The sequence below is a fragment of the Xiphophorus maculatus genome, chromosome 4 (assembly GCF_002775205.1).
Source record: "Xiphophorus maculatus strain JP 163 A chromosome 4, X_maculatus-5.0-male, whole genome shotgun sequence".
Taxonomy (NCBI): domain Eukaryota; kingdom Metazoa; phylum Chordata; class Actinopteri; order Cyprinodontiformes; family Poeciliidae; genus Xiphophorus; species Xiphophorus maculatus.
The window spans coordinates 24,600,604-24,628,224 of record NC_036446.1 but is presented as its reverse complement, the minus strand read 5'-3'; the positions used below and the strand labels follow the sequence as shown (position 1 = coordinate 24,628,224).

At 42.1% G+C, this 27,621-nt stretch overlaps 1 protein-coding gene across 7 annotated transcripts; it reads right to left on the bottom strand.

Moving 5' to 3' along the window:
• Window positions 1-4,879: 4,879 nt before the first annotated feature.
• sema6d (semaphorin 6D) lies at window positions 4,880-27,406 on the bottom strand. 7 transcript variants are annotated; one of them, XM_023332638.1, is made up of 20 exons: window positions 27,229-27,406; window positions 20,971-21,139; window positions 20,406-20,517; window positions 18,090-18,150; window positions 17,817-17,879; window positions 17,617-17,718; window positions 17,383-17,473; window positions 17,029-17,148; window positions 15,759-15,847; window positions 14,760-14,977; window positions 14,550-14,681; window positions 13,789-13,944; window positions 12,604-12,777; window positions 12,162-12,302; window positions 11,875-11,952; window positions 11,701-11,759; window positions 11,073-11,129; window positions 10,413-10,595; window positions 8,642-8,898; window positions 4,880-8,544 (listed from the first exon to the last, which is right to left on the bottom strand). In XM_023332638.1, the coding sequence occupies exons 2-20, from the start codon at window positions 21,089-21,091 to the stop codon at window positions 7,414-7,416; spliced, it is 3,345 nt and encodes a 1,114-aa protein (XP_023188406.1). In that variant the 5' UTR covers window positions 21,092-21,139; window positions 27,229-27,406; the 3' UTR covers window positions 4,880-7,413. The 7 variants fall into 7 exon arrangements, with proteins under 7 accessions (XP_023188406.1, XP_023188405.1, XP_023188407.1 ...); XM_023332637.1 differs by lacking the exon at window positions 27,229-27,406 and adding an exon at window positions 26,284-26,566; XM_023332639.1 differs by lacking the exon at window positions 27,229-27,406 and adding an exon at window positions 26,284-26,566 and having other exon boundaries at window positions 8,657-8,898.
• Between the last annotated feature and the right edge of the window lie 215 nt (window positions 27,407-27,621).

The following is a 27,621-nucleotide window of genomic DNA, read 5'->3' as shown; positions in this document are numbered from 1 at the left end:
TCTACTCTCAGGTGAATTGACTGGTGCATGTGTAGTTTTTCCAGTCATGTTTTCTGCAGAATCCGTTGTGCTTCTATGGCTCACATGTGTGGGAGATTTCTTCTTGCTCAAGGTAAAGCAGGGAAATTTCAGCTCCTTTGAGGTGATCTGTAATGAGGAGGAGGAGGTAGCGGGGGGAGCGGTGGAGGGTGTCTGTGTTTATTGCAAAACAATGAAGATAAGCTAGCATCTCACTTGCTTATTTGAATGCCCCTAGTTTAGAGAAACGGGAGTCGTTTGAATGGCAGGATCAGGCTAGGCTGACAGCAGTGGAGGGGCTTATGAACTATCATGCAATTAAAATGACATTTGTTTTAGAAAGGGCAAAATCTGATTTGAAATCTGACTTTAACTCTTCCATCCTGTTAGCTTGATTCTCCAACGAGAATTTCTGAAAACTTTTTCTAAAAAGTTGTCTACCACAGATAAAACGCTTACCGCTAATGACAGCTCAGTAGAACTCCATTTAAAGAAATCTCTGCCGCATTTTGTCATAAAATGTTACGATCTATTTAAACAATGCTGAACATTGTCTTCTCCAATTACTGATATCAAAATAAAAACAACCTCAATGTGAGATATATGTGTCCCAGTTTTTTTCTCTGTCCTCTCTGCCTCACTGTTTTTATCTTTTGTGTCAAAGGAACTGATTGTAGCCGCTCATTTACAGGGGAGTAAGAAATGTGAATGCCAGCAGCGGTTTTTTCTCTTATTAGTTTGCTTTGTTTATAGCTTATATAACTATAAATTATTATGAGTTAATTCAATTGCCTGAATTAACTCAGAAAAGCCCAGGCGGTGGGCTTTTCTCTCCGTGGTTCCAGTCCTTGCATTTCAGCAATCTCCCGTCTTCTCTCTGCCGCAGCCTTTAAAGTCACTTTTGAAAGCAATGACTGCCATTAACCAGCTGTCAGCGTGAGGTGGATTAGATTGTGATGGGGTATTTTTTTTTTTCCATGGCTGTGGATGCTGTACTGCAGAAGTGTCAAAACTTTCTTCAATCCAGCTTAAAGGACTTTTGGCTTCTCCTTCCCTGTCATTTAGTTCTACTTTCAAATAACCCATTTCCTGAACACTCGGATTTTAATGCATCTAAAAGAACGAGCGTTCTTGTTTAAGCTCACAGAGAATCTCTTTTACTGTCACTGTGGCATATAAAAGTAATGGTGGGTTTTCTCCTCTGGGCTTCTGAGGAAAAAGGACAGGAAGAGGAGCAGATAGTCTGGATGACTTTTAGTTTAATCATCATCCTTTTCTCTTGAAGAGATGTGGTGGGTAGAGTCGTAAAGTAAAGATGTGGCGCTGACTATTTCCCTTGAATGCGCTTTTTGTGGCTTGCAGGCCTTTATTCTTCTATTTTTGTGTTTCGTGTTTGCAAGAGAGGCAGATCTTAATCTAAACTTTTAATGTAGACAGCCACTTTCATCTGGCTCCATTTAAATGAGTGACCTTGCTGTGTTCCACTTACACGTAATGAAGGGATGTGCTTTGATTTTTTTTAATATTGCATCTGCTCTGATGTCCTTTGGGAGACGGAAAGTACGCACTTGTCCACGCAGAAACGTCTGCATGACAACATGCACATGCTATTTGTCCGGGAACGGTCGTTGCTGGTAATGAGACTAAGTGTGGCGAGGCAGACAGACAAATGAATGAAACGGCTACAGAATCACTGGCTCTGTTTGATTTGCCTCCACTAATTCAAATAGACCATCTGATAAATTGAGAGGATGGGATGTACATCAGAATAGCAAGAGGCGTCTCTTTGTTGTTCCCCATTCACAAGCAAATCACACCCCAACCCCCGCGAGAACACCCCGAGGGGAGAATGTTTCCTCATGTGTGTGTCTCGGTGTGTGTGTGTGTGTGAGAGAGAGAGAAAGAATGAGCCTGGTTGCCAAGAGGTGCGAGTTTTCGGGAGGTCCTGTTGAAAGCAAATGAAGGAGTACTTGTGTCAACATTCTGACAGCAATGATGAGCCACAAAGCCCCCTGGCCAAGCAGCCGAATGGCTCCAACACCAGCCTGTAAGAAAGCAGGAGGTGCTCTCTCACGGCGCCCTGACGTTCACCGCGTCCTACATCATCGGCTCATTATTGATCTCAGGCTGCTCTGCCTTTCCTGTTCTGTTTGAATAGGCTTGCAAATTTTGTAAGAGAAATGGGGAAACAAAAGTTTCAAACATTAGAAACTCAAATGCTTGTACTGTAGAAGAGTAAATGTCGAGTTAGTTTGCATCCTACTTTTGAAAATGGCTTGACTTTGAGGTCACTTCCTGCAAAGACGCTGTAAAAACCTCGCAGTGCCTTCCCTCTCAGCATGCAGAAAATTTGGTATGCTCTTCGGGAACTTATGCAAATTTTTAACAGCAAACTTAATCATTTGCCATAAGCTTTCCATAAAGGATCTGGCAACTACAAGAACTAACGTATCCTACCACTGTTCCCAAGGGTCTGAAGAAGATCATCTGGGTCAGAATTTACCCAAGATATTGACCCTATTAAGGAGCATTTTGATTGTGCAACTTGTTCCATTTTGCTGTTGTTTCTTTCTCGCAGTTTCTGTTTATCAAAATTCTTACGTAATGTGGGTCACTCCTCCCATAGCAGGAATCTTTGACAGTGTTTTACTTAGTACCTGAATGTGAAAGAGATAGAGGTTCCTGTCACAAGAATACAACAATAACCAATAATTCTCTCAACAATAACATTTTATGACCCATATAAAGTCACAAAGTCCACATGAAGGTGAACTATGACAAACATTATGGGGATTTTTGCTGATACGGACTGCATGTTATTTTTGTTTTTAAAGAAGGAGAGGAGACGGTTCTGGTTGACATGGATTTGCAGAAATATTTGTCACAATTTTTACCATGTGAAGCTGAATTATGATGACTGCAAGGTCAAAAGAAATTTAAGACATTCACCTAGATAGCATTTTTTATAACCTTAAGCATTTTGTCTAGAGCTTTAGAAGGTAGAGATGCTTTAACAAAAGTGTTTCAATGAGTTTAAATTCTTCCAGAGCACATATTTTATTTTGTTAACTTTAACTGCATTGGTCTTAAATAACTGGCTGCTGGTGTCAGTTATCTGTGGAGACACAAACTAAAAAGAAAACAGATTGTTAGCAGGTGTTGATATTGAAGCAGACCAGGCACACAACCATTTAGTGACATGTCCAGCCTAATTTATTACAAATGTGATAAGGTAGCATGTTCCTTCTGTTTATGAAGGGATACTTGTTTGGTTTCAGAGGGTAATTGCTGTAAAGAATTCAGAAGCCGGGTGGTAACTCAAGAATCAGGTTGTTGTAATTCCGACTGACATTTTCATTCATCTGCCTTCCGCAATTAAAACCTTTGCACAGCGTATACAGTCACTCTGTTTCAGTTTCCCTGTCAATTGCTGTGAAATTATTATTATTAGTTATAATTTAATTGCTGAAAATCATGTCATTCCATTTTCACCCAGGGAGTATCTTTTTTCCTTTGTCCTCATTATGCTGTCCAACAACCATAATGAGGCAGATAGAGGAACAAAAGTCTCGATATCTATTAGTTATCGCATCATAAATGACGCTGGCAGTAAAAGTCCAGACAATAAATAGTCCAAGAGAGGATTTAAGGGAGGGTTTGAGGTAGTTAATTTCTGGCGGAAATTGCTTTGTGTTTTAAATATTTCAGGTTTTCTATAAGTACAATTATTTCACAGAGCACACTAACCTGCTCTTAACATTTTGGAGACTATGTTTCAACAATAGATTTGCTCAGTTCTGAGTGGTGAAGCTTACTGCTCCACTCTGAAGGAAAATACGAATGTTACTCCTGTGCAATTTATCTTTTACACCACGTTTGCATCCACACGTCAGAAAAAGTCTCCTCTCGAGCAAGTTAAGTTTTTGACTAATATTCATAGCAGTTATCTTGGATTGAAGAAAGGTTGGGTTTTAAGTTTTGTATGATTTTTTAATCTGTACACAGATTATGATTATTTCTTTGACACAAAAGTAAACATAGTTATAAAATCTGTGAGTGATGGAGGGTTGTGAGAAATGGGACTTCATTCAATGTCTTCTCACTTTACTCCTGTGTCTCAGATCTCTTATGAACAATTATATGCAGCTGTTGGAATCAATGCAGATATATCTGTCTACTAAATGTCTGTGTATATATATATTCTTAGATAGACAGCTGGATAATTTTCAATTCACTCAGTGTGGATGCATGGAAAAATAATCACCAGTTATCCACTCATCTTGCCTTTTTTATAGGTGTTTGGAGGTCTAATTAGTAGAGAAATGTCTGTAAAATCATGCCTGTATATTATCAGTACATGCATCTGAAATGACCACTGTTTGTACATTCCTCCACAACTCATTCGGGCTTAGATCTTAGGCCCTAAGAAGTAGTTTGTCCAGATGTTTGGGGAGTAGAAAAACATATTACTTTGGAGTATTTCCCACATGCTGTGTTGTGTGGCCGACTCTGTGCTGACCTCAAACATCACAACAGCCAATATCTAAAAATAGGCCTAATCGTTCCTCAGTCGTGTGTCTGATGGGCTCACAGAAACCAACTGAGACAAAGCATCAGGCCCTCATTTTCATGCAATAACAAACCAACACAAATTATGGTTCCCGTGTCAGATTCTAAGGATCAGATGCATTATTGGTATTTTTTTTTAAATAAATGCAATTTTTATTTTTTTTATTTTGTTGGCTGAAAAACACCACAGAGAAACAATTTCTGTGCAGTAATATTTTATTTCAACTATACGTGCCGAGTTAAAAAAAATCAACAAAAACATGAAACAAAAAAAAAACAAAAAACATTATTATTTACACATTCACAGTACAACTTTACACATATCTACACGCCCAAATACTCTGGAGATAAAATATACAGCTGGCTGTGCATAGCCATTATGCACAGTATTTAAAACAAACATACGTGAGATAAAATGTTTCATCTACACATACATTAAAGTCTGACTGAAATATAAAGGCTTCAGTTTGGATTGCAACGAAAAGACCCAGGTCATATTGCAATGTACAAGGCAGTTGAGCAGTGTTTGATGAGTGCATGTCTGTGATGTCGGTGTGCATGTGTCGAGTAGAAAACAGAGCATAAACACTGGTTAGATGACAGGCAGAAAGCCTCTACATACAATCATCACTTGTAAACAAAACGTGGCTTTGGGCTAACAGGCAACTGACACTCAAAAAAAAAAAAAAAAAGACTGCAAAAGTCACCCAAATCATGTACTCACTGCTACAAGAAATGATCCCCCTAAATCGTCCTTTCTGGCAAACAGAAACAATCCCCTTCCCAACACGTCTCGGGAATTACAGAATCTGCACCACTGCCGGCTATGCCAAGGGACAGCTTTCATCTGAACATTTGAATACTGTGTTAATACATTGGCAGTGAGCAGGACGGGCTGGACGTCGAGCCTTCTACTCAACAGCGCAATGTCTTGACCGCCCCTACATCCCGTAGTTATGAAAGTACATTCACTGCATGGCACCACTTTGTCGTGGAATATCACAAATCTTCGCAACACTGGCAGTAAAAGGGAATAAATAATTTTAACCCAATAAGTATTTTCCACTGTCCTTTTGGGGGACTTAAACTCCCAAGTGGAATTAGTTAGAAACTTTTTTAGACAGACATCCTGCTAAATTTCAAATTGCTTGTATAAAAACATTTGCAGAACATGTGACACATACAGAGAACCAATTAACATTGCCAACAATATATACTGTACTAATTTGTTTTGTGAATAAGGCACACAATGCACAGATTCAGGTTCAGTTGCCTAAAAATATTTATACCCTTTATTTATATTATTTAAGTATATACAGGACCTTGTCATTCCCAGCATGACTTATTTGGACACATTAGTGAATGTTGAGTTGATTGTACACTGGCCTTTTGCAGAAAAGAACTGCACTAGAAACACAGGCTGTGGAGCACATGACAAGAATATTATGTTGTTGCACTGTACTGAGTTCAGATTCGTTTTTCCTCCTTAGGTTTATTGCAGGGGCAAACTCCTGGTAGCCTTGTGTTTTTAGGGGGTATAAGTCTAAGAGAACAGAAGTAAACTGAAATGTCAACATTGTATAAAATTCTTTTGCTACTTTCACAGTGGTACATTTAATGAGAGACAAGAAACACTTGAAAATAATGTTTAAAAGTATTTCAAAGCGGGGCGATATTATGTATTTTTAATACTATTACTAATGAGAGAAGACCAGTAGAACTCCTAGACAAGGGCAATTAAGAAAAGGATGCATTTCAGTCCTGGAGAAAAACATTCTATCCAATGTTCTAGTCTCAACAGTGTGTTGATCTGTACTTTTCCACCTCTGTTTACAGTATAACACACAGACTCAGACACAAGCAAATGTCTACACCCATATCAGCTGTCCTAGCATTGGTTGAGGAAACAATGCATTAATGACAAATGCTCTGTCTAAAACCCATAGCAGCAAATGTCAAGAAGTCAAATTTCCCAGTGAGTAACAGAGTCCCTGCTTTCAGCCGTACACCCAACATAAGCAACTTCAGCCCAACCCAACCAAATGATCTTTAGTGTGTGACACAAAAATGGATGCATCCTCGATTCAGATTATAACGTTGGAATAAAAGACAGTGACTCAAGTCTTCAACCCATCTTAAGGTGCTTTCACTGACAAGTGGAAACTCAAGACCACATATATACGCTACTTTTTCAGAAAGTTGCTTCTCTGGTCGACCGAGACACATTCAAGCATTCACATCCTTTTTCACCTTGCCTGGTACTCAGTTTAGTTGCTTGTAGTCAGATGTAGCTAAAGCAGAATGCACACAATGAATATTAACTTTCTTTATTTCCCCAGGCGTATCACAACCACAGTCATCGCCTACCTCTTCTCTGATCAGTTCACATTAGTGGGAAATCAGTGCTCAAGGGCAGTGACAATTGAGAACCATTCTTCAAGTATTCTACTACTTTTGCCCACACGTATGCCACGCTGGCCTGTTGAGGATGCCCTAAACCTTGTACCTTACATTGGAACAGGTGGCACCAAAACCCAGGAACAATGGTGAGCAGCAAATTCACCACTGTCTGCTATTCATTCCCTTGTGGCTACTGGGTGCAGGGAAGCAGTTGGGGTTGGAGGGAGGCCCAGTAGGTTTCTTTGGCCGTGTGGTGTCTTGCCTTTCCAGTGCAAGTTAATGCACATGCCATTTAAAGAGCATTTAAACACCTCAAGGTGATACACAAACACACACAAGGCCTTATCCCATCCAGACACCCCAAGCCCTTGAGCACAAAGCTCTGCAGACCAAGAGCCTGTTTAGAAATGTCCATGGTTGTCCATGTTAATAACTGTACTTGTTGACCACTCGCATCTGTGGAGTCTGTGGAGGAAACCCATTGGGTTTTGGGGGCACATCTGGCTTTAATGATGGGGTCCTTTTAAGCCCTGTTCGGGGAAGCGAGCCATGCCCACTGTAGCTGCTCTGTCGAGAAACAGAAGGTGGGTGGGGTGAGTGCATCCCTGATGCCACCATTGCACCATGAGAGTCAAGTCTAGAAGGGGGTGTTGGGGGCATGTATCCCCCTCTGTTCATACTGTGCTGACGAGACACAGACACCCCCATGGTTACTCCATTTGGTGAGGTCGATAAGGACTGCCTGTGGGAGGCACTCCGGTGGAGTTGGTAACCCCCTCTTTGCCTTTCAAGGGTCCCACCCATGCTTAGGCTTCCTGTGGGTGTAGTGGGAGTGGAAGGCATGGGAACATCAACCCTTTTAGTGGGACTGTGCCTTGGTAGAGAGGAGGAGGGAGAATACAAGGAAGCTTCACGGCTGGGCACAGCTGGCGGTACTTCAGTCAGTTCCTCCATTGGCTCCAGCATGAGATGAGGCCTTGGGCGAGGCCCTGATTCTTCTTGTAGAATGGCCTTTGGGTTGGCCACAGAGTCATTAAGATGTTTTAAAAGATCATTCAGGGTATTCCTGGCATCCACAGACCTCTTCTGATCTTTCCTGTTTCCTTTACAATCTGGAATCTTCAGTTGCTTTTCAGAAGAATGTGGCAAAGTTTCATCACCATGGTCAAGGTTAGGCTGGTCATGTGTAGCATTGGGCAGCACAACTGCACTGGGGATGTTGGAGTGTCCCAGGGCAATATGAGGGTGGTTGGAACTTGCATTAGCAGGTGCAGGTGAAGAAGAAAGAAACTGTGGACTCTTTGCTGATGGGTTGGCTTCCTTATGGGGCCCGCTGACCTTTCCATGAGCCTTTTCCCACTGGTTCTTGATGGGCTGTAGGCCTTTCTGCTGAAGTACAGGAGTGGACTCTGGAGTGGGTAGAGCAGCCAGTTCCGGGGGCTGACAGCCATCCCGCAGAATCATTGTCTTGGTGTCACCATTGGGCGTATTCAAGTCTTTACCGTTGCTAAGCAGATTGGTGAACAGCTTGGGAGAATCGATGTTGCTTTGGTATTCCTAAGAACATAAACGTAAAGGAAACACAGTAAGATAAGACACAGCTTTGCTTAATTTTTAGGTACTTGTTGCCAAAACATGTTGAAGGATAAATTACGTTTTCTTGTTGTACCTTTACAGGGCTGTCAAATAGACCATTGAGTTTGACAAAACTCCCAGTTGAGTCAGAGCAGGATGGTGCAGACTCCATGTCCTTGTGGACGTGCCTTGGTTTACGAAGGACAGAGTCTCGATAGCAGAAAACGATCAGCCCAGCCAGGAGAGCCCCCATCAGAAAAGCAGCAAAGACGCAGGTGATGAGGATATTCATGTGGACCATCTGGTTACTATCACCAGTACGGATATCCCATACACCTACAATACAGTGACACAATGGTTAACACCTCAACGAATACACTTGCCATTGGGGTTATTGAATGACACACACTTCACCATATACCAGAAGAAATGTTTGTGTGTAAAACAATCATGCTGGATTTTTCACTTTTACGCTTCTCCCATACAAAGCACCTACATGCAAGTCAACTACTTTCACATTCTTCAAACTAGTAAAGCACAGTAAAGGACACATATGGTGAAATTTGGCAGTCACTGCTCTGTACCTGCATCCATTTCACCATCAGGAAGCACTGTTAGTTCAAAAGAGTTGACTTGACCAGCATTCCACAAGAGGCTATCATGCTTCTAAGCATCAACAGGAAAAGAGTGCTCTCTTATCTGAGATGGAGCAAATTGACTTTTTTTTGCAGCAGGATCTTGGTTGGAGAATAGAGATGCAATGTTTGCATTCAGAGCATTCAGGAAGCTTCTGCTCTACACAAGGTTTGTTAGTAACCACAGACACGGAAGGGGGTTAGTGATCCACTGTACAGCCACAGCAGTGGTGTGGCACAGGAGGCCCAGTCAATTATCTACCAGCCAGGATAAAGTGTCACTAAAGCTAGCCAAAAGATTTCTAGAAAAAAGGATAGAAACAAATAAAGAAAGAAGGTGATAGGAAGTAAATAACTTGACAGGAAACAAAAAAAGCAAAGAAAATGAAAGTGGTGACACAAAACTATAACAGACAAAAGCAACACAAATAATGTAGAAATTCTGTGCATTAAGTGCTCTCCACAATTATTGGCACCCCGGGTAAAGATAACGACAACACCAAAAATCATGGAAACACATGTTATGGAGACATTTGCTGAGACATGTGCTGTTCTTTTTTGCGGTATTCAAACAGGTGAGTTTGGATTTTATATGTTTTTCAGCCTTTTTCTAATAGAAATACTGCTCTGACTGTGGATATAGATAAGTTCAGATGAGTATCTATTATAGCCATTTGCTGACTTATTAAGATCAACACAAATTTGCCTACCTTTAAAGACACTCTCCTGTATGTTCCTTTCAGAAAAAATGACTAAGAAAAAAAGGGTTGAGTGTCATGTAATATTTATACCCCAGGTCGTGGATTACCCTTTAAATACTTCTAAACTTTATTATCAACTCAATAAAAGTATAAATAAATATAAACAACTGATTTGGTTACATTTATTTATTTAAGAATAGGCATATTCATGAACCCAACATATATGCATATATTTATATACCTACTCATACTCCCATAATACACAAAAAAAACATTTATTTAATATGATTTTTGTGTAAGTTGTGACACTGGGTATTCAGCAAGAAAGTAATTTGATAGCACTGAATAAATGTAGTCAAATTAAAGTGTGTTTTCTAAAAGCTAAGGCATTTTTAAGGCTTTCAATCTATCTCTACCGAGGTTGCCAATAGATATGAAAGACGATTCTTGCTTTTTGCTGGTAACTATTAGACCAGCTTTAACGCAGCATTTTTGGCCTCCCTAGGAGCCTTACCCTCTGGCCCCCCTGGGAGAGAGTTTAAAGAATGGGATGTGGCTGGGTCATCCTGTAGCACAAAGCCTGAGCCGTAGAGCTCTGGACGAGGCCCTGAGCTGGGGCTTTGACTGGGTATGAGTACTGGGGGCTGTATGGGCCCACTGGGTTGGACAGTGACTGGTGCAGATGAAAACGCCATGTCTGTGGTGACAAACAAACGGTTAACAAATTGTGCAGGAGTGTAAAGCATACTGTTATCCCAATTAGTAGGCATGAGCAGAGCATTTGTGAGAGAAAAAAACTTTAAAAAGCAAAACAAAAAAGAAAAAACACATTTACAGAGCCAAAACAGTGCATCATTGAATATTGTAAACAAGAAGAAAAATATTGGATTAAAGTGTTGGAGTTGGTACACAACATTACGGATGCTAAGAGTTGAATGGTTGGCATGCATAAGAGAAGATAGATGAATCAGGAAAGGAAGTGATGCTATGAGTGGTTCTGTGCTGTGGTTAGAGCACCTATGTGGACTACGTTGTTTGTGACGGTGAAAAATGAAGCGTTAGCATTCAGTAGTTGTTTGGAACAAGAGATGAAAAGTAGCAAGGATGGAAAGAATAAGGGTGGGAAACGCTGAACTCAAGGAAAGAAACCAGTTGAGTAAAAGATCAAACTAACCAGAGGTAGGGTCGCCAAATGATTTGTAATCTGGCGCTGAGGTAGTGCCCAAAAACACTAAAAACAATTAAAAGGACAAGAAATCATTATAAGGGAATTCAGAGGTAAAAATAAAACTGAACACTTAAAACCTGCTTTGACAACTAATATTTAGCTTCCTAGCAGCTTTTTTTTGTTTTTTTATTTATTCTGACTGGAAGCCCTCTGGTTCTGATCAATACTGAGGTTCAGCCTTGGTCATGTTTAGCCAATACACATGAAGAGAAAAGTGCATTTAAGTGAGATTCCTTAGGATTATAATTGTCCACTCATAAAATGTAATAAGACTTCTGTCATTTGCATGAGCTAAGCATGACCTTTTAATTGTACATGTCCATGTGTGGGCCTTACAGGCAGCCATAGTTACAGGTGGCCATGTACTGTATGTAGATGTGTGTGTTAATAATGCGAATACATGTAAGTGGTAAAGTTACTGGAGTGGTTACTGGTTGTGAGTGTGCAGGCTTATGGTGTATGCAGAGATGGGTTTGTGTTTCATTTGTGTACAGTCTGTGTAAGTGTGAGCATAAGTGAATGTGTTTGTCCGCGTTGCAGGATCAATGGCACGGCATGGCGATGAGAGTCATACCTTGACAGTCTCCAAGGTGAGTGGTATTTCCATATTCAACATCCTGTTCGTATCCTTTCCTGAAAATATGAAGGGAAAAGCTTGCCTGTTACTTAAAGAGTTGCAACGTGTAGTCTTGCTTTCTCATATTTGGTATTTTGTTTTCTTTTTTTGGAAACCAGCGCTTGAACTCACAAAACACCAGGCTGTATCCTCTCACAGGCTCCATGAGGCTTCCAGCCACAGTAAGGATCTCTTGATGCAATGCATGACCTGGCACACAAACACAGTGAAAAACAGGCTTAATGATTATGGAAAGAACATCGTTATCATTTGTGACTGACTGAACATTAACCATACGGCCGCCTAAGGTCAAACAGCTATGATGCCCTTTATGATGTTTACGTGAAAAATGCCTCAAATAAGGTCAAACACCTATGAGTGACAGTACAACCCCGTGCAATGAGTACGGTCTCACTTACTTTTGGCAGGAGGAGTGCCTTTCACAGCGACTCAGGGGAATACGGATGACACAGCTTGAAAAGGCAACATAAAGGCTGTGTGTGTTATTGTCCACATGAAGCGAGAGGACACGCTTATCATCCTCACGGTTAGACGGGCACCTGGAAGGAGACGATAGAAACCTGTCAGCAAACTCAATCCTCTAAGTGACAGTAGATGGGGACACTTAAGGTGTAACCTTTTGTCCAAGCCTAACAGCAATTTAATCTTTAACATGTGACGCTTCATCAGATAAATAATCACTTGCACTGCAATTGTGGAGAATGCAGGCAGGCAGACGCCGCCATGTGTGCCGGGCGCTTTTATTTTAAGAGTTGCTGACTCACCAACCGAAAGACAATGGGAAGAGAAACAGAGAAGAAAAGCAAATACAGAGATGGAAGAAGGTTAAGGTAGACCTACTTGGCCCTATTGAAGACATCAATCTCCTCCAGCAACAGACTCTCATTCAGGGATAGAAGGGAAGTCTTCGCTAAGACCTTAAGGACGACCCCCGACTCGGCGCCGATGAAGACCACCGTGTAGTTCTTGTGGGGTCCTGCTTGGCCATCTACAGCCAGCGCTGTTAGTCGGTACCTTCATAAGTAGCAGAGAAACATCAGTGAAATTATTATATATCTAAATAATGTTTAATCAAATGCTAAGAATCAAAATACAAGGCAAAGCAATAGCTCTCAAGCCAACACTTTTCTTCATAATTCATTGTGTGTCTAGTCCATTACTGCATACTCTTACTGATATTTAAACATGAGGAACTTCAACTGAATGCAGCTTTTCCTGAAATTGCAAAACGGCTATCTATTTGGGAGTGAACCAAAGATCTACAGTGGGAAACATTTAAGGCAAACAGAAGTGTCACATCGCACATCCCTGCCTCTATGTGGACCCTTCATTTATACCACCCAAAGGGGGGTACAGCCCAATTAGACGCACGGGTGTCATCTTTTATCTAGGTGAATATTTTGTTTAGCTTTTAGATAGAACCGAGATTTTATTAATTCCCAGTATTTGTAAGTAAAAAAATGTAAACTGGAAAACATGTTGGATAAACTTTGGGCACCAAAAAGTCGTGATATTTACCCCATAAAGATAAGAGCTTGTTTTTTGTGCATGTTTCATGTGTGATTCCAAGTTTTGTGAACTTCAAGTTGGGGTTGTTTTATATTTTGAAAATACTGCTTTTCACTATAGATATTTTGGTGAGTATATATCCATTACTTGACTAATGAAGATCAACACAAACCTGCCTTACTAAAAAGGCATGTTCTTTTCCCATAGCCATCTAAACTGCACATAGTTTATCCTAATGCGAGACTGTTATGTACAGTCTTGTTTTTCTTTTTGATTTAGAAACCTTTCAGTCCCTCTAAAAATAGTCATAACACAAACGACGTAAAAAAAGGAAGAAAAAGAAAAAAACTAGAAAAACATTTTAGGTTTCAAACAGGTCAAACAGGAAGCCTTTATCCACAAAATGACATATAAACATGTCAGTAATGACATAAAAAACTTGGAACCGTACTGTATATCACACTGGGACATACACCCATAAATGTGTGTGTCAGATGTTTTTCCATGTATGCTTACCGGACACGTGTCTTGGTGAACCAAGGCTCGTCCCCAATCGAAGGCACAGCTGTGTCCATAAGGGGGTGGGACTTGATGAACTGCAGGGTGTCGTCTGGAAACTCCACAGAGCTCTTAAAGGATGCAGCCGGACCATGACCTGCACAACTCCCAGGCCTAAGATATGGAGAGTGCACATGCACAGAGGGCAAAAGGTCAAAGATCGGGTCTATACTGTCAAACCAAGGAGCAATTATAACATACAATGAAATGAATGAAAGCGCCGGGACAGTTTAGGGAGGGGGGAGTAGCAGGTGTCTTTTGGGGTATGGAAAAGGCCTCAGCTGGAAACATAAAATATACATATGCATGATTATCCCTCATCAATGATTTACAGGGGTAATGAGGTGCAACGCGGACTTTGTGTTTTTGAAGCAGGGCAAGGCTGCCGATATAAGCGCCAACACTAAACTAGCTAAATATTCAATGCATTTAATTATGCCAAATTAATAATTTAATTGCCAGCAGATGGCAAGTGTGTGTGCTGGGTCAAAGCTAATAACCCAGTGGCTTGCTTGTGAAAAAGATTTGATTTCACTGGGTTTAACCATGACAAAGAAGGACTAAGAAAGAGAAAATTGAGGTGGTTAACAGCTGCTGCTCAAAAAAAACAAAAGTTCAGTAATTCATAATACTCTTTAACCACCTTACTGCGCATGCCCTTTCCCTGTTAGGATTGTGTATTGAACGGTGGGCGTATTGCCTTGAGTTAAAATTCTAACCTAGGTTTTGGCAGCTTCTCCTCTGGAAATGGCGTCCACACAGAGTCAGGGGTCTTCTGCTCCTTGAACCGGCCCATGAAAACTTTCTCTATATCAGTCATGGAGAAGGCACACACTGCTGACCCCGGAATACTGTGGAAGGGATATGACACCAGTGAATAGGGATGTTTGAAAAAATATACAGCCCAAGATCCTCCCTCTGTGGCTCACCTGTTCATCTGTGTGGTGAACACACCCACCACGGAGGGAACTCCGTTGACGTCGATGATGTCAGTGATGGACTGAAGCACGTCGAAGTAGAAGAAGGACTCCCCCGGCACGGAACAGTTCAGCCTCGCCTTCACGAAAGAGGTCCAGTGCTTCTCCAGTACTCGCTGCGACCCGCCGACGTCATTTTTGCAGATCCGGGCCACTCGGGAATAAACAACCTGCGGGGGGATAAAAGAAGGTTGGAGAGAGGACTGAGGCGAGCGGAAGAGGACGGCATCTCCATGAGTGTCACTAAAAACACTTCAGGTTCTTGAATAATGAATAACTCCATCCTGTAGCAACTCAGCACAAATCACTTAACACACACACAACTCATATTTAACTCCGTGTGAGGAGATTGTTCACCCCGAATGAAACAAACGCAAAAAAATGTACTTAAAGCAGCACTGTGCGAAAGTGTGTCTGATTGCACATATTACAGGGGCAGAGAGCATAAATGAGGTACATGAAGCAGTCGGCTTAGACGCTTTAATAATTCACCAGTGCAAACCTCCATCAGAAGCCAGGTGTCACCCCAGCATTAGTTGAGGTAAAATATTTAGTAGCTAGTGGCTGATGGAAGACGCGGGCTTCCTGTGGCCGGCCCAGCCCAACCCAGGGTGAGGTATGGTCAAACGCAAAGCTGGTCTCCAACGTGGACCGTCCTAATTCCCATTACATGACTGTTTGTTGGAGTGTGAGGGAGATACAAAATACAAAGCCTGTAGGGGGCAAATCCTTTTACTGTGTAATGGTCTTACATTTGAAAGTCATTCCCAGTAAACGCTGGATGTTGAAATTTCCCTTTCAACTGGGATGTGATTTATAGCCGTCTTTCCATCACCACTGAGGCTCATTTATCGCAGCGATTCTAACCTGTCCACTAAAGCAGGGACGTCCTGCACACTGTGTTTTGGAGGAACATCCATGGTGTTTAGATCAGAGGTTGCACTGTCTTACCTTTCCCAGGTTGCTGTGTTCCACGGCAATCTCCCGGTAGAAAAAGTACACGTAATTCCCAAACTCGGCTGCATGCAGGAAATGAGGTTCTGAGGGGAAGAGAGAGGGAGACGGGGGGAGACGCAGGCAGAGAGTTAAAGTGTATTTCTGCAATGTCACCACTGCTGTGGATGTTGAATATTTCAGAGATTTGTACAAGGCCGTATATGACAGGGGTGACCTAGATTGCCTGGGAGAGAACAGGCCATACTCCCGTGAAGCTTGGCAAGGCAGAGAAGCTCTCTATCACTCCAAAAACAGCTCTGACAGTCACGTACGTACATGCACCATGGCATTTAGTTTTTTGGCATGTATTTCCAGAGAAGAATTCAGAGTGACGGATGGCTTTTTTTTTATTATTAAATGATACGGTACTATAGTTTTGCTGGAAATGTTTCCTCCTCTGCAACAATATTCTCAAGACTTGGTTGAAATTTAGCCAATGACATGAATCACCTTCCCTTTAACAGGTTTAGTTTAGAGCTTGATTTTTATTCATACAGTTCAGTTTTTATGTGAGGAGTTTTTACATCTTTTTGATTGATCACAGAAACGGCACTTTATGGAGCCCAACCAAACATGATCAACCAGGAGATGAATCTGTATATCGTATATAATAAACCTCCTCATGCATTGGCCACACAATGAGATTTCTGGTAACTGTGTCGTAAATTATGAAATGGACTTGTAGGGGACTTCATAAAACAAGCATGTGTGGAAGTAGTTTAATGAAAAAGCTTGGCATGCAAGAAACCTCAGCTGCAAATTGTCTCATTTACATTTCCTGCACAACATTTCAAGTTCAAATCAGTACATTAAAGTATCCAAAATGGATATCTGGAATCTTGTCGTCCAAAAACCTATTTTAAGATCAAAGTAGATTTTTACGGATGCCACCAAAGTGATTCTCCTTAACACCTCAGCAGTCAAAAGCTCATCATCTGCCATGTTGGTTTCCAGCAGCGGACAAACTATCTAGTAGACTGTATTAGGGTTATTTTTTTCTGGCTTAATGTAATATGCAAACTTTCTGAGAAACTACACTTTTCATTTTTATTAGCCACAAGATGCAACCATCAAAGTGAATAGAAATGAAGGCTTGAAATGTTCACCCACTGTGTGAAGGAATCCACATGTGTTAAGTTTAACGTTTTTACGATGTTCTAATTGACTGACGTCCACCTGCACTGTTCCGTACAATTGAAAAGCACAGAAAGGGCCATTTGCTCACCTTTCAGCCATTTGGAGTCGTATTTGATGGTTCTCAGTGCTGATCCATCACCCATACTACGGTAGATGACAGAATCACTGGCCTGGAAGTCAGCAACTGTTGCAGAATACAGCTTCCCCTCTAAGAAGCCAAAAACAAATACATAAACGGTCACAAAAAGTAGAAAGAACAGATACCACTGCTTCTCGCTACTTTTTTCTTTTATAACACTTAATTGGGCGAGCTGTTATCGCTGCAGGCAGTTTTACCATAGCAAAGACACGGAGGTGATAATGAGAACATAAGTAGAAACACATTAGTTGTTCTCCTGCAAGACTACATATGCGCGCCAGCGGCTGTGTGTTCGACCCGTACCAGCGAAGAGGGCCACGTTGGTTTGCTTGGAGTCGAACGGGCACCGCGCCAAACCATTGATCTCTTCCCCGTCAAACTCGAGGTTATCCAGCTAAAGGAAACACAGAAATCACCCACACATCAGAGGAGACCCAGCGGAAACATGGGCACATCTAAGCGGCTGCATAAATTTGTCAAATTTGTGCAGCTAAGCGGGTTTCAAATGAAAAACTGAAATCGTCCCGGTCCACTGACCCTGTAGTATCTGCACATGGGGTTGAAGCCATTGGTGCCACAGATGAACACCAGGTCATCATTTCTGGGAACCAGCACTTTAATAAAGTTGTGGCACTCATCCTGAAAACAAACACACGCACACACATATAATGAAAATCCACCCGCTTCTTTCCTCACAGTGGACACTTTGTCAAGTCCCTTTTTTTCCCCATACTTACTCTATGTTTTCCCTTCACAGCACACATCTCTCTGTCACCTTGGCCCGATCGCCATGTTAACTTCTGTAAAGACGCACACAGCGCATTAGACATGTGCATGTCAAACAAAATACACAGACTTGCACTCAGATACAGCCCCCCTCTTCCCCCACCTCAGTTTTTCCACTCTCATTTTACAACCTGTCCAGTTTGTGATGAATGTGGCTCAGTATTTTCTGAGGAGCCCTTTCAGAGTCTGTGGATTGAGAAAGCAGCTTGTGGCGAGAATCTTACCCGGTAAGAAATGATCTCATTCCTGTAGGATTCTCTCAGACTGACGAGGTACACCTGATCCCTGCAAACACACAACAACGTCACACGCACGCTTCCGTCAGAACAACAACAAGGAAAACACTGAGAGGTTCAAATGGCGTGGTTGTTTTAATCTTCTTTTTTTTTGCGATTTTTCTGAGGCTCTGGGTCAATTCACAACTTCACCAATTTGGAACCCAGTTTACATTACAATTTTCACTATTCTCAATTAGAGTTTACACCTGTAAAAAAAAAATGAACTCCTTTTGCAACCTCAAACTAAAACCACAAAGAATCCGAATGTTAGCTTTTTAAAACAAAAGAAATATAGTTAAATAGGTCTTCGTCAACATACTTTAATCTCATTAAAATTTTAATGCAACCGAAAATTACAGTATGAACAAAACACAATATTAAACTCTAATCTCATTGGCTGCAATTCTAATTTGCATTGTGATCAGTTGTTTCTTCATGACAACCAAAATGGTCTCCAACTGGTAGACAATATTCATTTAAGTCATGGTCTAAGTAAATATTCTGACAGAATATGGAAAATCAATATCCGGTATGAAACATTTTTCACACCTGACCTTATTTTAATTTTAAAACTTAATTACAGATTCAGAACTCAGTCCCAGAAATGCTCCAAATTGATACTAGGTGGGAAAAAAACACAAAATAAAATGGTAGATATATTCACACATTTGAAACCTCACAAGTCTTAATATATTGTTCCGGTTTACTCCATATTGTTGAAGGTGTAACAACCTTCAACAAGGTTGAACCTTCAACAGCACAGAAATTGATCTTGAAGTGGAATAAAACCAAATTAAAATGTTAGCTAAAATCATGTCCGACTGGACCACAAACTGTCACTTTGTGGTTTAGCTAAAAACCACTGATTGTTTGATGTGCTGGAAAGACATTGCTTATATATTTTGTACAGTCCATGGTGTATAAACATGCCTCCACATATAATGGCAAATATTTTGCCTGTCCAACCATTCAGTCTTCATTGAAGGAACTGAGCGGTGTTATTTTGGAGCATCCTATTTATAACTTAATCATGTCAAAATGATACCTTTAACAATCATACCACCCAATGTAACTATGCAAGTGAAGGATGAGTTTGACTTAGTAAATGATAAACTAGAACTGCCCGACTTCAAAATTCCCTGATTATCTGTGTCCTATTTATTGAGAACCATTTTTTTTCTTTAATCATTACTTTATCCATGTTTGATTTATATGAATTATGTTCTGTTGATAATGGTGTGCCAATAGAGACCATAATGTCTCTCTTGGCAGACAGAAGGTCTTAGGACTGCAATGTGGGTAGCATATGTCTACAACATATTTTATCTACACCTGCTGAGCTGGATGTACACCGCCATGACTCAATGTTAAAAACACAAAGGTCAAAGAAAAATGAGGATTTTAAATAACAAGCAAGAGATCATCAGCACACAGGGAAACTTCATGTTCAGGATTACCTCTCTGAATGTCCTGAACGCTCTCTCTGCATGAATATTACCAAGGGTTCGATAAGTTAACTCAAATGTCGATGGCTTGTTTAAGGTGGTCCGTATAAACAAGCAACGGCGGGTAGATACAAGTAGATAATCAATGAATTATAATTTGAAAAGGTTAGTAAAAACCATCCCAACACAGCAAACAGATCAATATGGTTAATGGTTTCTTTAGCATAAGGAAATGAAAAAATGCATCCCAGCATGTTGTCTACCAGTGAAATGGCTCTGAAGAAATAGAGACAGGCAACAATTAGGGCTCGCTTTGATTGCTCTTGATTTATTTTCATTCATTTGACGATTGATCAGCGCTTGGACAACATATTTCTGACTCTTTTTTTTTTTACTGAAGGCACAAACTGGCAGGAATAGGATCACACCTGACAACAAAGCACCATGTGGTGCCTGCAGGGACTTTAGAAAGACGTTTCATATTGTTGATGTCAAAGCAATTTTGAGCAACAACATTAGTGCTAGCAGTCACGTTAATTCCGCTGGCCATAAATACAGAAAAAGACATGTAAGGATGCCAAGAAACCCCCCTGAAAGCACGTCAGGCAGGCGTGATGGACGCCTTCATTGAATCAATACCAGCCATATACATCAGATGCAGGGCTGGAAGCCACAGATCCAATAACACTAAGAGCTTTTTCACCAGTATGCTTGTGTTTACGTGCCAAGCAGTGACTGAGTATATTGATGTGGGGGGATGTGAGAAAGGGAAAGACGACAGATCGAGATGGCAAATGTGTGTGTGCGTTAAATATACCTGCCAGCGATGAATAGCGTGTCCTGGATTTTGGTCATCAGCTGAAAGTCGAGGCGATGCTGGGAGTCGTTGACAGAGGGCCTGCCTCTGAACACAGGGTACCGCCGTGTAACTGCAGAGAAATCACACACACGCACTTTCAGTCGGAATAAATAATCTCACTCCGTTAACGTGACTGCTCTGATTAAAATTAAGTTCATACAAAGGCTTGTATTTAAGACACACTGCAAATCACTATTGCACTGTTGTGTACGTTCTCAACAATCAAACCTGCATGTCATTAGTTTCCTGTGTTAGGTGCAGGCTGCTTATGTCAGCGTTTTTGCTTCGTTGTTCCAGTGCGTAGCGGAAATGGAAATGAAATCTTCCCAACGCTACAACTGGCCGTACAGCAGAGTGATTTTATGAATGTGGCACCATGGAGTGTGAACTGCTGACAAGGCAAAATGGATGGGACTCTGCCTTTTGTGTTAATTCGGTGTAGTAAATGAAATGAATAAAAATGTGGAGCCTGAGGTGAAGAGGTATTACATGTGATATGAGAGTTTTGTGTGTGTCCACTCACAGTGCGCGTCAACGACGTCTAGGGGCACGATGTCCTCCGGGAAGCTGACTGCGAGGAGAGTGCGCGAGGCTGCCAGCAACAGCAGAAGCTTGCTGAGCAGAAGCGCAGCTCCCTGGCCCATGGCTGCTCACAGACGACGCTTCCTGTTGCACACTGCTGGAGATGTTACCTGGAGACATGGAGAAAAATGCAGGCTTGTTGTTTCCTTGGATGTTGGTGGATTTCGTGCTACGGCTCAACGGTGACGTCAACTCTAGTCCTACGAGATGCGTGTGAAAAGCAGGTGAATGTATTTTTTAAAAAAAAGTTCAGCTGTGACGTAATGATGCACACTTAACGTTGCCTCTGATTTATTGATGACTGGGTTGTTGATGGCGAGGCTTGGCCACTTTCCTCCCATAACCTCTTGCTGCATCTGCTCTCTAAAAGGAAGGTCAGCCAAATAGAGTGGTGGGGGCGTCTCTGTGTGTGTTGGAGACAGCAGAAGTCCACCCTGCGAGGGACGCCTGCTGTTGCCGTACATCTGTGCTCTGATTCGTTTCACTTGGCCGGGCCCATCACTAATCAGCGCATTGGCGCTTTATCGCCACTGGTAGTGCAGCCTCTGCTCTGACCTTAGCAGAGTTTTATCAGTGCTCTGCTGGCAGGTGTCACTCTGGGCTTTCCGTGGAGCTGGTCTGCTCTATTTTTATCGCAAGACAGTGATTCCCTCACTTGCGTCTGCACTGCGACATGTGTACAGTTGTTTTGACACGGTTGTAATTTTAGGAGATAATGGTTTACACAGTGTCTGATTGGAGATATGATATGCCAACGGTTGCAACGGCAATAATTTATCGTGGGCGTGGCGGGGGGTTTAATGTGTGAGTCGGTGTGTGAAGGAGTACTTTAGGGACAGACTCTGTCTGTGCATATTAATGACTGGTGTACATTCAAATATTTATAAGGCAAACAAATTATTCATGGAGGTAAAGCCTGAACGGATATAAACAATTTACTGAGAGACGTCACACAGGCAGGGGGATGGATTAGCTTGGAGCACACTGAGATACCCAGACGCATACATGAGGCTGCGCATGCATAATCGCACTTTCAAATGCTAGAATGCAAGGGCTGTGTTGGACGCACAAATAGGAACGCACACACAGAGAGAAAGTATCGACTCATTTTTCAATTAGCCCCAAAGCACACCTGCTCCACTGCTGTCTGTGTGCCCGGCCCTGCCAAGCCATTAGCGCTTTGATTGATCCACACAGGAAACATGGCTGATCAGCGGCCAGAGAAGACAAATCTATAGCCCTCACCCTAATCACTGTAGCAATGTGAAGACATTGTAAACTGAAATCTGATTGGTTCAACTTTTCAAAAGAATCACATATTTGATGCCGGCGCCGCCGGAGTAATTCTTCAGGTATTAAAAAATACCTACACCACATGGTTGTCAGGTACCAAATTAGACTGTAAAATCAAAGTAAGAGCGTCATGTGAGCATGCAGAGTGCATAAAGACGGCCTTTATGCTAACACATTGATATAAAACATGCTGCTTTTTCACCCTAATCCTGTGTTGATCTAAACAGTTACAGCTCGCTGATCAAAGGGAAGGGTTGTTAGCTGGAATCAGAGTAAAGCCCATGTGTTTTAGTCATGAGCAGTGTGTAATCATGGCTATTCAGCGCTCTGTGGGATACTGAGGCCTTTGAAAGAGCAGTGTCATTAACTCTGAGTAATGTAATGCCTGTATGAGATGATGCTTAAGCTTCATCAGTCCACATAATAGTTAAATTAGGGGTTTGATGTCTCAGCAGAAATTGAAAGATTTCTGGGACCAGAGGGTTATTTTCACAGAGATCTATACCGAGCACCTGTTAGGATCCTAATCAGAAGGAGAAGTGATGTTGCTGCTCTGTAAAAAAAAAAAAAAAAAGCCTGCTGGTGTCCCTTAAAAGCATCACATCTTTTTTTTTTTTTGAACTACCTTCTTTCTTTGGATGCACTCTTGCACTGAGAATTGTGCTATTTTAAAATCTCGTGCAATAAACTGCTGAGTTTCGAAGAGAAGCTTGAGACAGGAATAGATACCAAATGCTCAACAGTGGGGGGAAAAAAGCGGGAGAGCTATGAAAAGTAAATAAACTGAGCTGTGCAGTTCTACTTTATGGTGCTTTCATGAAAGCTGCAGGCTGTACACATATCCCAAACTTGGCGGTGTTCGCAGGTAGATCATTTCTTCACTTGTCAAAAATTTTTGCAGCGCTTCTATTCATTGCCTCATCAAAAACATTCCAGTTTTTCTTTTTTTCTTTTACTAAACAATCCAGGAGGAAAACACTTCAGGGTGACACTCGGATATAATCTTCCTTGCACGGCTATCGCCACCGAACTCTGAAGGAGCTTTCTATAGAAACTTTAGTATAAGGTCAGTGATCTAAAATTACTTCTTATTCTCTTATGAGGCCCAGTTTGTTTTCAGTTGCCTTCGCGCTCTCTGGTTCCTGCCCTCCAGTGTGTGCACGGGGCCATGTGCACGAGGCCATGTGCACGTAGGTGTGTGCGTGCGTGCGTGCACACAACGCCTCAACAAGTCTGGAGACGCTCGGCTTGTCACGCAACTCAGTGCCATTCAGCGCTGCCTCGCTCTGACTCTGTTATTACAGGCTTTTCAGTGTCCTACAACCACGCACTTTCACTGCCGACGCCGCTGGCTCCGGTCCACGGTGTTATACATGGGGAGGGGGAAACAGAGAGGGGGGAAGGGATCTGCTGGATTTCTGTTTCTACTGACAGTGGGTGACTTGGGTCTCTAGCCCAGTTATGGTGGTTGCAGCTCTAGCTTTAATGTTCCAAGCTTAACGCGACAGATTAACACTTATCCTCCTCTTAGCTGTGTTTTCACTGGCACATGTAACCTCACCTCCATTGTGACACTGGATGGAAGTTGTTTTTTACTTGCAAGGAGGTCCTTCTCGGAGGGATTGGGGATCATAAGAAAGAGTGGCAAACAGCAGTGCATGAGATTTTGTAAATTGTGTGTGAACTTGTGGCGTGGATGTAATCCCAGCAGAACAACGGCTGCTGTTCGGGGGCTCCTCCACTTGTCATCTCACACTACGTGAGCTGTGAACCTAACACAGGAAACCAGATAACTAAGGAGTGGGGTTTCAGGCATTTCTCTACCCTGTGCATGTTTAAAAACACATGCAAACATGCGTGACTTTTCAGGCCTAAAGCTGTGTACATCCTGTAACGTGGTTTTTGGTGCTCTCCTACTTGGCTTGGTGAAATTAATCCAGATGCAGCTCCACTGGAAGGCTGAGTCGGCCAGATGATTAGAGCAGCTACCAAACACGCACAGAAACGAAATCTATTCCCTTCCCACTTCAGTAATAAGCATAGCACTCCTAACTGCCAGCTATTTATGCCAGGATTACGTCTGACGGGCTTGGTCGGACTTGTTGCTTCAGAGATTTGGCATAAAGGGAAGTTTTTTGCTTCCTTGAATGCATGCTTCCAAACTTTTCCTCCATAGCTCGACGAACAGGGGAGTGAAACAGGAGAAAGGCTGCTCTCAGCGGTAGTTCTGCACAAAAGCCGTACATTGCAGGTGTGACGAAGACACAAAAGGGGGCTTTGGGCAATAGAACACAATAGAACCGCACCCCCCTCTGGCCTGTGGATCCATGTTTATTGGATGTTTCTGATCACTAAACAAACAAACTGGAGCCAAATGTTGCACACATGGTCAAGCTTTTACCACTCTGTCTACTTAGCCCAGGCAATCAGCGATCAGCATTTTAGGGACACCATAAAGGGATAAAAGTGGTCACTGTATGGTTTAATGGCGGCTGTTCCGGGGTTACGGCCGGCTGTAGAGGAGGTTAACGGTGGTCGCTCTGGTCACCGAGCTCTGACCCTGTGTCCAGCCAGGCGAAAGCGGGACACACAGACCAGCTGTGCTGTCCGGAAAAGGTGGAAAAAATAAAAAATAAAAATTAGGGCTTGTTCTGATGTTTCATCTGGCCCATGGTGTGGTGTTCCTCCACTACATGCAGTTTGTAATTACAGCATGAGCTAAGCTCTGTGATCTCTGTGGCAGGAGTTCAGATCCTTTAGACTTTTGGGGATTTAGATGTATTTCTAAAGGAGAGCGCGAGATTATTTGGCAAACATGGAACCAGCATTTAGATCATGAGTCAACTATCATCATGCTTAAACATTCATTGAGAAAGCAAAAAGAAGAATCAAGTTAGTTTAGGAGTAGCTGTGTGCATTTGTTAAATAATAAATAAAATGATATGGAAAAAAAAACACAAAACAATATAAGCACTTCCTGTTGCTTTCTTCATCAAATTTGCCCACATTTTCTAACACAGCAGATTGTGGAATTACTCCAGGACTCTTTCTGAAATCCCAATCCGCATATTTCTTCTTTCACTCCAAATGTTCCAACTTTGCATGAGGATGTTTCACCCCTGTCCTGACTACAGAGTCCATGCTCCAGCCCCTGCTCTAATGCATGCATTGTGCAGACCGGAGCATGAAGGCATTCGAGTTTTGTCCGTGGTAAATCCTTTCATAGCCCTTTTAGTCCACATGTAGGACTCATACAAAAGAACAACAAAGACTCGGGGGACAGCGGTGGAGTGACAACGGTGATGGGGCTGCGTTTGGTTTTTTTTTTTTAACTGCCTTCATTGCGCTTTATTCATGCCCAGAGCTGGGCTTTCATGCCCCCTCTGTCTGCGAAAAGGTTAGCAGCGCTTCTGCTGTTTACTATTCAACGTCAAGATGGCTTTGAAAAAAAAGAAAAAAAGCTAGGATGCTTTAAAAATAGCAGAGGCATCAGAAAAGGAACCACCTTCCTGGTAACTGTCCGCCCATCTCCTCTTATTGTTTAACAGCCCACTCTTTACCAACCCCTCCAGTCATGTGCACCGCCACCAGAAGTTGATTTTAAGACATAAAAATAAGAGAAAACACTTTCATAATTTCACTCAACATTTCATCAGCAGTTTGATTCATTCTAGTAACAGCAAATATGGATGTTTGTAAAAAATAAACGTTGAAATATACGAATTTTACGCACAGCTTCAACGGGCTGTAACCCTTTTTCCACAGTCAATCATCAACGAGAAATACTTTTAATTTCATGGCCGTTCCAGCCATTGATTAGCTTTTTGGATTTGAAAAAAAAAGAGCAGTAAACCGTCCAGTTAGAAATTTAAGGTGCGCCTTGATGATCGCACACAGCTTTGGTCTCAAAACGCAGGAAATTAGACACTTTGTCCTTAAGAAAACCCCACATGCCACCTACCTTGAGCAGCCAAATTCACGCATGAATGAGATATTCCGACTGAACGTTATAATCCTTTGATAATCCATATGCGAGGAAAAGCCCAGCCTGTGATATTCCTGTTGTTTTAAGCTCCATCCGGAACCCCACTTTTTTCTCTTTTTTTTTGTCCCTCCTTCATCCAGATGCACTCTGTGATTTTTCAGCTCCGCTCTCCGCACGCAGGAGCATTCTGACTCGGGCTCGGTCTCCGTTCCCCGGGCCCCCCTTGCGCTCTGATGAGTGATCTTCAAAGCTCTGCCACGACCACACAGCCCCCACTATACCACCATCCCCTCCCTCTCTCTCTCTCTCTCTCTCTTTCTCTCTCTCTCTCCCTCTCGTACGCCAATACACCAGCCCCTTCCACTACTATTAACTTTGGAAACCAGTGAAGAAGGGCATAAACAGGAACGATCGTTTCCTTACTATCCAGCTTTCTGACTTTATTTGCACGAATTGATTTGGAAAGAGCAGCGCGCAGGAATGGCTCCCATCCACCGATGTTTATCGCAAACTAATCACTTTGTTTATATAAAGCAGTCCAAGTTGCATGTTTACATCAACCGCTTTCACTTATTTAGTTATCTTATTAAAAGTTGCATATCAGGGTAAACAATTCAAACGTGGTCCCGTCTTTCTCCAACGCTCAGTGGGAAGAAGCGTCCGAGCTGAGCAGATTAATTTTGTCACCTAGAAATAAATAACAAACAGACTCTGGCTTGAAATAAAAACAGTCCAGAGTCCCACTATTCCCCCCAGTGTTTTTTTTTTTTTTTACAGATCAGCACAGCGCCCCTGTCAGAGGGAATATATTATAGTTTTCCTAGGAAAAGACTTCTCTAGTTTTCCTCCCTCTTCGACTTACACCGTACAGTGTGTGGCGCAACAAAAAGTACATCCACGTATCATCTGCAAGGGACTCACCTCATCTGAAACGGCTTATATATATATATTTTTATGTATATATATCCTTTTTACGCGCCGCTTTTGGTAATCCAAAAAACAGAAAATCTCTTGTGCGCCTCGTAGTGAATCAACTTCTCCTGGCTGGGAGAAAAACAAACTAATGCACGGCAAATGGTGTAATTCGACCCGAGCAAAGTCAATCCATCCACTGCGAGGACCGCAGCCTACCAATAAGCAGCGCTCTTGCTCCAGTCCCTCCCCCCCACAGTCATCCATCTCGCCTCGGTTGGTTTGGGCTTCTCTCTCTCTCTGCTTTACTCTGGCTTCATTCCCTTTCTTTCCTAAAGCCTGGAGAGAAAGGAAAAATTGACCCCCCTTTTTTTCAGTTCTGCTTGTGACCCTATATTGCCC